General features: G+C 36.3%; 1 protein-coding gene across 1 annotated transcript; it reads left to right on the forward strand.

The window, feature by feature from the left end:
* Nucleotides 1-11,025: 11,025 nt before the first annotated feature.
* Nucleotides 11,026-12,537, forward strand: LOC140643024 (protein FAM32A-like). Its single transcript, XM_072844358.1, has 2 exons — nucleotides 11,026-11,389; nucleotides 11,905-12,537. Exon 1 carries the CDS (start codon nucleotides 11,037-11,039, stop codon nucleotides 11,373-11,375), a length of 339 nt encoding a protein of 112 aa, XP_072700459.1. The 5' UTR covers nucleotides 11,026-11,036; the 3' UTR covers nucleotides 11,376-11,389; nucleotides 11,905-12,537.
* The last annotated feature ends 322 nt before the right edge of the window (nucleotides 12,538-12,859 follow it).

The raw sequence follows: 12,859 nt of genomic DNA on the forward strand, positions 1-12,859 counted from the left end.
CACTTCCTAAGGGTGGCATTAACTTTGCTATTAAACACATAATTTTTTTTTTTTTTCAAAAAAAGAAAACTACAGGGACACCTGGGTGGCTGAGCATCTGCCTTCAGCTCAGGTCATGATCCCGGGGTCCTGGGATTGAGTCCCGCATTGAGCTCCCTGTGAGGAGCCTGCTTCTCCCTCTGCCTGTGTCTCTGCCTCACTCTCTGTGTCTCTCATGAATAAATGAATAAAATCTGTAAATAAAACCCCAAAACCACAGACTAATATTCCTTGTCAATGCAGCAACAAATAGTTTTAGAAAATGTTAGCTCATCAAAATGACTAATGTATTATAAAGATAATACAAAATGGCCAATTGTGGATTATTCCAGGGATGTAAGATTGATTTAATAATAGGATATCAGTATAATTTATAATATTAACAGATTAAAACTGAAAAACTATGATTGTCTCAAGTGACACAGATCAAGCATTTCACAAATTTAGCAAAATTCAGTTGATAAAAGTAAAATTCTCAGCAAACTAGAAAGATAAGAGAATTTCCTCAATATATGAAAAGATACTTTGAAAAAACCTACAACTAGCATATTACATAATGTTGAAATTGACTATTTTCTTTCTAAGACTAAGGTCAAGTTAGGGTTGTTCTCACCACTTTTTAAAAAATGCTATTGGGGAAGGGGCTAGGAAGTGATACAAGGCAAAAAAAAAATTAAAGACATAGAGTTTGAAAAGGAATACAGAGAATCTCCTTTATTCAGAAATAGAATAATCATCTGATCAGAAGACACTAAGATATCTACATAAAAGCCATAGCAAGGGGGATCCGTGGGTGGCTCAGCGGTTTCGAGCCTGCCTTTGGCCCAGGGTGCAATCCTGGAGTCCTGGGATCGAGTCCTGTGTCGGGCTCCCGGCAGGGAGCCTGCTTCTCCCTCTGCCTGTGTCTCTGCCTCTCTCTCTCTCTCTATGTCTATCATTAAAAAAAAAAAAAAAAAAAAGCCATAGCAATAATGAGTGAGTTTAGCAAGGTCAGAGACTAATTAAACTTAAGTATAAGACTTAAGTGTAAGTCCCAAATGATAAAACTTCTAGGAAAAAATAAATAGAAGGAAATGTCTATGGCCCTGAGTTAATCAAAGATTCCTTGTGTAACATGCAAAAAATAAATAAATAAATACATAAACAACAAAATAAATCATTCATTGACAAATTTGATCTACAAAGTTAAAACTTTTCTCCTCAAAAGAAACAAATGACTGGGAGAAATATTTCCAAAACTTATATCTGATAGAAACTTATAACTAAAATGTAGAAAAATTTCTTATAACCCAATAATAAGAACAAGAATTTGATTTTTTAAATGGACAAAAGATTTCAACAAGATAACTTTCTCAAGAGGCACCTGGGTGGCTCAGTCAGTTAAGTGGCCAACTCTTGATTTTGGCTCAGGTCATGAACTCAGGGTCCTAGGACCAAGCCTCACATTGGTCTCAGTTCTCAGTGAAGAGTCTACTATAGAAGACTCTCTCTCTAAAATAAATAAATGAATGAACGAATGAATAAATAAATAAATAAATAAATAAAACATTGATCAAGCAAATACAGGAATTCTTTGCTTTACACAATCCAATATTCACAATTGCCAGTTAGCCTGAGATCACAACCTGATTCCAAGGCAGACTCTCAACCACTGAGCCACCCAGACATCTCTACATTAACACTTTTTTAAAAAAATGAAAAAACTGTGATGAGGAAAAAGATAGGACTTCTGGGAATCTTTATAAGGAATTCTGTATTTTGCTATAATATTTGCATCTTTCCAAGTGTTTGGCCATTAATATTTTTATGGTAATTAAACTAATTCAAGCTAATACATAGGAAAATTCTTAATGGTGCATTATGCTGTGTATCTAGAAATAAGAGAGAAAGTGAGTCAGCTCTTACAAGAGCTACATATTCTTCTTTGCATAAAGCAGAAAATGTACAGTGAAGTGACGTTGAAAATCACTGTGTCAATGATATAGTTTTTCCCAACAAATATTTTCTATTAGAATTCTATGAATCATTAATGACATGGGTAATGAAAGCTTGAGGGAAAGCAATCAATAAGGTGCTGGATTTAACTGATGAAACACAGCATTTCGTGTTTACAGATGGAACAATGAATAAACAAGGAAAAAGAATCATAAAATCATAGATGAAGACTCATCTAATTTTTAACAGAAGCCTTGAAATAAAAGGGAATAGGAAAGAATTAATGTTATTGATTGGTAATACAAAAAGCAGAAAAGAAATAGAATGGTTAAGAGGGTAAATTAAATCCTGACTCTTAGGATGCCTGGGAGGCTCAGCGGTTGAGCATCTACCTTCAGCTCATGGAGTGATCCTGCAGTACCAGGATCGAGTCTTGCATAGGCTCCCTGCGTGGAGCCTGCTTCTCCCTCTGCCTCTGTCTCTGCCTCTCTCTCTCTGTGTCTCTCATGAATAATAATAATAAAAAATCCTCACCCTGAGCTTAGAAGAGTTATTTAAATTGAACTGCAGTTCTCTCAAATATAAATAAAGTGGTGATAAAGTAGTTTGTGCCTCATGTGTAGATTAGATACATGTTGGATGTCTACAATGTTTGGTGAATATAAACTCTCAATAGATTTTATCATTAATGTTACTGTAATTTGTACTGTTGATCTCCTTCACATGATGCCATAATAAGGCTGGTAGTTTTGATATGTCATAATAGATGTATGATTTCCTGGATACATAACCTTGGACATAAAATGAATGAAACCAAGTTTAAGAAATAAATCTTTCGTATATACATATGTGCTGTGACACCTATGATCTCATGGTCTAACACTTTATAGCTGCTTGGGACAAGAAAATGCATTTCTGTCAGTCTCTGCGAAAGAGAAAGTTCCACGCCAACTAAGAAAAAGAGAGAAAAGAACAAAACCTGTTGAACTTCTTCTGCATGTTAAGTCCTACATATTTCTAGTTTTAAGGAAGTAGATTTCTCTTGAGGCTTAAGATATTCTGAGGCATCTATCTGTGAGCATACTTTACCACACAGGATGTGTGCAAATATCAACAAATTACCTTGAGAAAAACTTAGCTCTAACTCTTCATATAAAACAGTTAATCTTATTTTAAATACAAACTGATGACAAAGGAAACTTGCTTCCAAGTTTTATGCTGCTAGAATGTAACACACGCTGTAGATGGCACAGAGAAATGTAAAGAATGAACAATACTCCTAACATTATGTAATAAAACTTCATAGGGCATCATGATAATGTCTTCTGAGCATTTTCTTAAAAACAAACAAGCAAAAACCCAAAACAAACAAAAAAGAGGAAGTCATAGATTTCAGAAATTTAAAAATGTCAACATGTAAGAAACAATATTTTGTAAGGATGTCTTCTGCATTCAACTACAAGCTCCCCTTAGTATGTTCAGGTCAATTCCCTCTGACTTTTTCTTCCATATTTAACTCTAAATGAGTACATTCTTCTATGTTCAAATAGCACTTTTATATTTTCTCTTTATAATTTCTTAGAGCTCTTTCTTATTAGTTCAAACTGAGATATTTGAAAGTTATTGCCAACTAGATATTTTAAAGGAGATATTCATGAAAGCCAGTATATTCTTAAAAAATATATGTAACTGGGATGCCTGGGTGGCTCAGTGGTTGAACGTCTGCCTTTGGCTCAAGGCATGATCCCAGGGTCCTGGGATCGAGTCCCATATCTGGCTCCCCACAGGGAGCCTGCTTCTCCCTCTGCCTATGTCTCTGCGTTTCTCTGTGTGTCTCTTATGGATAAATAAATAAAATCTAAAAAATAAATATATGTAACATGTGAAAGGAGTCTACCACCTGCAGAAGAACTTTTTTTCTCCTTAAGAAAAAAAACCTCATTAAAAAAAGCTTATTCATTGTACTGTCACTTTGATAAAATAGAATTGTCTTCTCTGGCAACATTAATGAGATGATAAATCAAGATTTCTCATGGAATCTTCACATGATTTCTTAGCTTCTTCCTTTATCTTTTCCTGGACTCACTTCCAATTAGAAACCATAATGTGGTTTTCACTTTATTTTTGGATATCCTGATATTTGTCTACTGTTTCAAAGTATTTTGTCCTGAAAACTTATACAAAACTTATACCTGACCCTTCCCATTTTCCCAATCCACTACAAAAAAGATAGAAGATATAGACAGATACAGATATAAAGATAGCTATAGATATATAGATATAGGCACATACATTCAGAGAGGAACACAGAGGTCTAACATATCAGGATACAATTAGCATTTAATTAAGAAATTCCTTTCATAAGTTTCTAGTACTTTTTCTGAAGTATATCAATTTTTTAATAGCCTTGGCCATCAATCTTTGTATTGGCATCTTTCTTCATATGATTGAATTGTCTGAGATGTTAAATTTGAGTTTTAAATATATTCAGTTATCTTGGTCAAAATAAAAGTTTTCTGTGAACCACTATCAGTGAGTAGGGCATTTGCTTAACAATAAGGGATATATTGTTTTTATACATAAGGTTAGAAAATGGGAAGACATGAAATAAAACAAGGACCTGAAGGGTTACTAATTGGAACAAAGATGTGTGTCTATGAGAGGCTACCTGGCTGGTGGAAAAACCTATGTAAGGGTCCTTATACCACAAAGATTTCAGGTAAATGCTAATGGCAGGGTTAGCAAGAGGAAACATAGATCATCTTTGGTTGGAGCAAATGACTGTAGGGAAACTTTATTCAGAGCAATAGTAGCTTTGCCATTAGCACAATATACCAGGGAGTGCTCAATTCCAGAAATTCCAAACACAAGGGACAAAGGCTGTGGATGAATAGGTATGTAGGGATACAGTCCATAGGAACCAAGGGTAGAGGTACATATTCCATATGGGTAAATAAAAGTCTACATTAAAAAAAAAATGCACTAAGTACTAAGAAGAAAATGCCAAAGGCCTAAGAGACAAACAAATGGACAAGTTTAATAAGGCCGTACACAAACACGGTCCTGGGTGACTTAAAAAAGGCATCTTTACTAAAACTATGATTTACCTTGTTCTGACAAGATACATGAGAACAATCCTCGTGATCTTGTGTAATTTGGCATATTTCAGTAGATGAGGGGAAAATATTTGAGCTAAAAAGTCATGTGATAAGTTATTCAATTTTAAGAGAATTGTTGAATTGTTCAATTGTGAGATAATTAATTGTAAGTATTTTCTCACATTCTATGAGTTTTATTTTCACTTTCTTGACTGTGTTTTTTGAAGCACTAAACTTTTTAATTTTGGTGAAGTTCAATATATTCTCTATTGTTTGTTCTCTAATTTCTTTACACTGCCATTATTTCCCTTTTTAGGGTCTTTGTTAACCTAATTCTGTGAAGTTTGTATTCTTTGTTCATTGTGACCACTGACAACTCTACTTGGTTAGATTAGTAATCACTTACTGAATGGACAGAGATTTCCTTAAATTTCAGGATAAACCTCTCAGTTTTTTGCTGAGGAGCTATGTGTGTGTGTGTGTGTGTTGGGTCACGTGGGTGGCATTCAGGCAAATAGTTTGTAATTCTGCCTTGCCTTCATGTCCTGCTTTAACAGAGACTCAAGGTCAGTCAGGGGTGAAAGCATAGTTTCTTAGGTATTTTCTGAGGATGTGGACAGCCCTGAACATGGGTTGGTGTTCTAGATTTCAAGGAATATGCCTGAGCTTTTCAAAGTCCCCCTATTGGCATCTAATTCCCCAACTTCTCCTTATAAATTTTTGATTATCTAGTTATTTGCCCCAACTGTCATCATCTCCTCAGGTAACTGCAATACTGAACAATTGTTGATAATTTTGTATACTAAACACCTCTGGGAAAAGGGTATTCTTACTAAAGAGCCTTGGGTCAGATCAAATAAAGGCAAGTCTTTAACTTTTTGAGGAACCTCCATACTGTTTCCCAGAGCAGCTACACCAGTTTGTATTCCCACCAAGAATACATGAGCATTCCCCTTTATCCACATCCTCACCAACACCTGTTGTTTCCTCTGTTGTTAGTTGTAGCCATTCTGACTGGTGTGAGGTGATATTTCATTGTAGTTTTGATTTGTATTTCCCAAATGATGAGTGATGTTGAGCATCTTTTCCTGTGTCTGTTAGCTCTTTGTATATCTTCTTTAGGAAAATGTCTATTCATGTCTTCTGCCCATTTTTTTTTTAATGGATTGTTTGTTTTTTGAGTGTTGAGTTTTATAAGTTCTTTATATATTTTGGATACTAACCCTTTATCAGATATGTCACTCATATTCCATAGATTGCTACAATCCATCAATTGCACTATTAGGTGCTTACCCAAAGGATATAAAAACAGTGATTCAAAGGGATATATATACCTTGATGTTTATAGTAGCATTATCAACAATAGCCAAATTTTGGATCTTTCCTCCACTGACTGATGAATGGATGAAGAAGATGTGGTATATATACATATACATGTTTTATATACATATATAGTAAAATATTACTCAGCCACAAAAATAGAATGAAATCTTGCCATTTTGCAACAACATGGAGTTAGAGAGTATTATGCTAAGGAAACTAAGTCAGAGAAAGACAAATACCATATGATTTCATTCATATGTAGAATAAGAAACAAAACAGATGAGAATTGAGGGGGGAGGGAGAGAGGCAAACCAGTAGACAGACTCTTAACTATAGAGATCAAAATAGAGATCAAACTGAGGGTTATTGGAGGGGAGATGAGCAGGGGATGGATTAAATAGGTGATGGACATTAAAGAGTGCACTTGCTGTGATGAGCACTGGGTGTTGTATTTAAGGGATGAATCATTAAACTGTACATCTGAAACTAATACTACACTGTATGTTAACTAACTTGAATTTAGATAAAAAAACTTGGGGGGAAAAAAAACCTTTGTGACTGTGATTTTCTAGGGAAATTCCAGAAAGGTCAAATAATGATAATTCTTTGAAAATGGGGTTTTGAAAGAGCTCGCACTTACATTGAGACTTCTAGTGGCCACTAGGCTGCTGGTTTGCTTTATGGGCAATGTTGATTTTCAAGGATACCGAGGACCTGGAGAGTGGTTGAGTATAGGACAAGTTAAAATACCATAACACTCATGGTTCTTACTGAGATTTAACTATTTTTTAAAAATAAATGGTCCCAGCATAATTTTAAGCCTTTGGTTAATCATCAGAGTTCTGGAAAAGCTGATTTTGACAATTTTTGCCAGGGTTCTCTCTCCTTTTATGAAGAAGAGGATTTTTTGGAAATTCATAATATATCCTTCTCAGTGATATTACTAGAATTTTTTCTATAATTTGGAGTAGGCTAAGACTAATTAAACAGTACACAGGAAGCATTATATGTAAAAAAAAAAAACTGACAAAGTAAACATGACGAATATTTACAAGTTTTGTTCATTCAAACCCATAGCTAAGAAAATAATAGTCATGCCACAGGTTTGGAAATTAGATTGATAGATAATTATAATGATAAATTTTCACCTATCAAATAATTAAAAAAAACATTAATACATAGTGATGTACAAAAGCAAAACAAAGAACCATACAACAAAAAATGAAAAACAGTAAGTGCTTCCTCATAGTAGAGTGTCAATTAATATAAAAAACAGTGGAGGAAAAAGATTATCAATCTGTCTTAAAACTAATAACTGAAAATTTAAGGTGTAATTGGATATTTACTCATTGAAAATTATCTCTGCCAATCATTGCCAGACAAACATTACCTAAAAGGGGAAAAAGAAAGGTCACTTTACTGTGGAGAAACTTGGCAAACACCATCTTAACTGGCATCACGTACCTTCTAATAGGATATTCTGAGAAGGATGTAATATCACTTTGGTGCTATTCCTGCTGAAAGTGCAGAATCTAATCACGAGGCAACATCAGACAAATTCAAGTTTCAGTACATTCTAAAAAATAATTGGTCTCTACTCTTACAAAATATCAAGGTCAGGAAAGATATGGAAAGGCTGAGAAGCTATTCCAACTTAAAAGGGTCTAAAAGGCATGACAAGTAATTGCAATGTATGATCCTTCATTTGATCTTAGACTAAAAAAATTAATAACTATAAAAGATATTTTGGGGACAACTGAAAAATGCAAATGGAGGCAATGGATTAGATCATTATATATTTATATTTCTTAAGTTTGTAACTTAGCCAACTATATTGCCATTATATAAAAGAATGTACTCATTCTTAGGAAATAATTACTGAACTATTTAGGAGTAAAGGGACACAATGTTTCCAAAAATAAATAAATAAACACCTAACTATATATTTATAGATGTGGAGATATACATATATCTCTATAGAAAGATAGAATTATACTACAAGCAAGGGAAAATATAAACACTTGGCAAATATGGATAGAAAGACCAGGAAATCATATGATGATTGTCCTTCTCTAATTGACTTATTTCGTTAAGCATAATATGCTCCTGTTCCATCCACATTCAGGTAAATGGTAAGTACTCATCCATTCTGATGGCTGAGTAATATTCCATTTTGTGTATATATTTATGTGTATACACATACACACACACACATACACATACACCATCTTCTGTATCCATTCACCTGTTGATGGACATATTGTCTCTTTCTATAGTTTGTCTATTGTGGGCATTGCTGCTATAAATATTGGGATACAAGTATTCCTTCAGATCACTACATTTGTATCTCTGGGGTAAATACCCAGTAGTGCAATTGCTGTGTCACAGGGTAGCTCTATTTTTAACTTCTTGAGGAACCACCATACTCTTTTCCAAAGTGGCTTCCCCAGCTTACATTCCCACCAACAGTGTAAGAGGGTTTGGTTCCCCTTTCTCCACATCCTTGTCAGCATTTGTTGCTTCCTGTCCTGTTAATTTCTGTCCAAGAAAAAGCACAGAGGATCATAGGTGAAGGGAGGGAAAACTGAATGAAAAGTCATCAGAGAGGGAGAAAAACCATGAGAGACTCTTAACTGAAGCGAACTGAGTTTTGCAGGAGGGGAGGCGGGGAGGATAGGGGTAACTGGGGCATGAGCATTAAGGAGGACATGATGTGATGAGCATTGGGTGTTACATGCAACTGATAAATTACTGAATACTAAAAAAAAAAAAAAAGAAAGATCAAGAGAGTTCCTTATTTTATTCTATCAACTTTCCTATGTTTGAAATTATATCCATAGAAAATCTAACCAAAAATAAAGAAATACAACTAAAAGCTAAAAAACAAAAACAAACAAACAAAAAAAAACAATGGTTATATTTGAGTCTTTATCTCACTTCATTTATCTTTAGAATTTGACATGGTTGGTCATTCTCATCCTTGAAACTTTCTTCAATTGGCTTCCATGAATCTATATTTACCTAGTTTTTTTTTTTTTTTAAATTTCTTTGGATGTCCTTTTGTCTACTTTATCAGTTTTTTTCATCACTCCAACCCTTAAAATTGGGTATTCTCCTTGACCTCTGTTCTTTCCTATCAACACTCTTTCCCTATCTGATCTCAGTTAGTCTCATGGATCTATGTTATGATGGCTCTCAAATTCACATCTCTGGGCTCCTCATCCAAACTCTACACCCATGTATCCAACTGCCCACTCAACCTCCCACTTGAATGCTCAATAGGTATCTCAAATTTACATGTCCTAAACTGAGTTTCTGTTATTTCAACTACTTTGTACCACCCTGATCTTTAAAATGTTTTTCTCTATCCTAGTTAATAACAACACCTTCCAGTTGTTTAGGACAAAATCTTAAAGTCATACCTGATTCCTTTTTTCCTTTCATATCACATCCCAAATTCATTTTGGTTATGACTTCAAATAGATCCAGAACCCTATTACTTCCTATCACTTCCACTACTACTACTATTGTTCAAGCTATCACCATACTTGCCTAAAATATTTTAATAGTTTTTTTTAATTTAACATTCTTGCTCCTGACCTTAGTCTCATCATAACAGCTAGAGTGATCCTGTTAAAATATAAGTCACTTATGTCACTGCTCTGCTTAATGTTGCCTAATCTTACTCAGTAAGTGAATGAAATTCCTTACTATGGCCTGCAAAGTTCTACATGATCTCTCGTGACCTCACCTATTTACCTCCTCATTCACACTGTTCTAGCCAAATTGGCCTATGAGCTATTTCTAGAACATATGAACATACTGCTATTCATACCCTGTGCACCATAGCATCCCTCCATTAGATAGGTACATGGCTTGTTCCCATAATTCCCCTGGGTGCTTGCTCAGAGATACCATAAGTGAGGCTTCCCCTGTCACTGCTACTAAAATGTAAGTACTTCACACCCCTCTTAGTATATTCTAGCCCTCTTCTCTGCCTTATGTTTTCCTTATAGCTATGTAAAATGTGTGTGTGTATGTGTGTGTGTTTGTGTGTATTTCTCTTATCTGTTATCTGACTCTCCCACTATAACTATTTGTGGTAGGGATCTCTATGTGTTTTTTCACTGCTTATTCTCCAACAATAATAAACATTAAATATGTGTTGAATAAATGAATAAAATATTCAACTTCATTTTTACCTTTTAATTTCATAAGCCTGGTCCTTTGTAACAGACTTGACCTCAAGATTCTTACCTTCTCCAGTTATCTGATTAATAAGCAGAGTAAGACCCATATCCTTCATGAACCCTTCCACAGTGACCTTTCAAAATAATCTAACAGCCAGTTATATGTGTCTCTCAGGTGTCACTTGCCAGATGTTAGAAATAAAATATAGCCAAGACTCAGTCTTTGTCCCTATGGATTTGATAGTTTGGTGGCAGACAAAATTGACAAGTGATATACAGCAAAATGAAACAAAGGAAAACTCATAGAGTGGAAGAATAAGATGCTGTATTTTTAGTACCAATGTCTACCATCTCCATGTTCTTTTTTTTTTTTTTCCATCTCCATGTTCTTGACACTTAGGTTGCCACTGCAGTTATGATAAAAATATAGCCTCTAAAAGCAAGAGGGATCATGGCGGCCTACGAGCAGGTTCAGAAGGGGCCCCTGAAACTAAAAGGCGTTGCAGAGCTCGGTGTGACCAAGCGGAAGAAGAAAAAGAAAGACAAAGACAAGGCGAAACTCTTGGAAGCGATGGGAACGAGCAAAAAGAACGAGGAGGAGAAGCGGCGAGGCCTGGACAAGCGAACCCCTGCCAAGGCGGCCTTCGAGAAGATGCAGGAGAAGCGGCAAATGGAAAGGATCCTAAAGAAAGCATCTAAAACCCACAAGCAGAGAGTGGAGGACTTCAACAGACACTTGGACACCCTTACGGAGCATTATGACATTCCCAAAGTCAGCTGGACGAAGTAGCCTCCCCACCCAGGGTATGCAGTGGCATCGAGGGGAATTGGAAGGCAAAGTTAAGGTTCTGTTTGGTGCCTTTGGTATTTTCTAGAAACATTCTTTTACACACACCCTTGCGTTTTCTGCTGAGACAGATGCTTTCCAAAGCAGTGTGCCCTCTTGCTGGAACTTGATTAAAGTAAGACTGTTCTTTTACTCCATTTCAGTTTGTTGGTAGCATAGAAGGTAAACTTTTTTAGTTTGGACTGGAAATTTTGTACAGGTTTATTTAGAGATTAAGGTTATTTCTGTGTCACATACAGAAAAGCATCTTTACCCCCAAGTTGCATCTCATTCTGACAGTCATCCAGCTAGCTGTCTTTACCGGGATGAAACGGACCCCAGAGGATAAGGAGTTAATGCCAGCATGGACTCCAGAGGATAAGGAGCTAATGCCAGCACAGCCTGAGCTTACAGACCCCACGGGGCCTGCGGGGCCTGTGTGAGCTGTCCTCCCAAGCACCCTTTAGCTTGGGGCTTATTCTCTTCCTTCCAGAGCCTAGGGAAGCCACTTAAACCTTCATGGCCTTCAGAATGCCTCCTCAGCCACCTGGTGTGTGAGACAATGCAGCCTGGGAAGCAGAAGAATCGCCAAATGCAAGGATATAGTACATACCTTGTCCCTGTCTGAGCAGCCTGTAGCCGGCACGCAGTCTCCCCCCAGGGTCCCCATTCCAGACATGTCTAGAGGGTATCGCCGTGGCAGACTTCGTTAATCAAGCACAGCATCCCTTTGTAATGGACCCAGACACAGCCTGCCTCACTACCCTCAACCCTAGGCTCTAAGCAGTCCCCACGTTTATTCAGAGTTGGCAGAGAACATGTAGCCTGCTTGGTGTTTCTGGCCTAAGGACACCTCAGGGGTGACAGGACCTGGGCAGAGCCCCAGCACCAAGAGTACAGTCAAAGGGGATGACGGAGGTCCTGGTGCTGGAGAGCCCTGATCTCTGAGGACCTGTGTTATACCTGCGTGATGAGGATCAAACCATATATACTACTGGGAGGAAGACTGTTGACCTAGGTAATGGCAGAGTAGTAAAGTCAAAAGAGAAAAACCAAGTGTTGGGTTTGGGGCTGTCACGTATGAACAAAATAAAGCAAAAAATAATTATTAAATAGAAAAAAAAAATATAGCCTCATATTTCAGTTTATGGCCTCATTTTCCAGTATGATGAAGGTGTTGAGTGTGAGATGATCAAAGGAGTGTCAGGAAGCAGTGGTTCACTCGGCTTAAAGCAAGCACAGTGTCTAAAGGAGAAGGAGTTATACAGTGAAGATAGGTCATGATTGAATCTACTCAATATTCAGTCAAAAGCCTTTTGCATAGTTGAATATTGAATAGGAAATACTGCAATGATGGTATGTATACTTTCTAGGTCTTTTTTTTTTTTTTCTAGGTCTTTAAAATGACATCTACCTATAAGAGTGCTCAAAAGCAAATTAGCAGGGTT

Source organism: Canis lupus, chromosome 11 (assembly GCF_048164855.1).
Source record: "Canis lupus baileyi chromosome 11, mCanLup2.hap1, whole genome shotgun sequence".
Lineage (NCBI taxonomy): Eukaryota > Metazoa > Chordata > Mammalia > Carnivora > Canidae > Canis > Canis lupus.

What these genes read in the sequence shown, in the direction of transcription:
- LOC140643024 (XM_072844358.1), top strand. Translation starts at nt 11,037, where the DNA reads ATGGCGGCCTACGAGCAGGTTCAGAAGGGGCCCCTGAAACTAAAAGGC.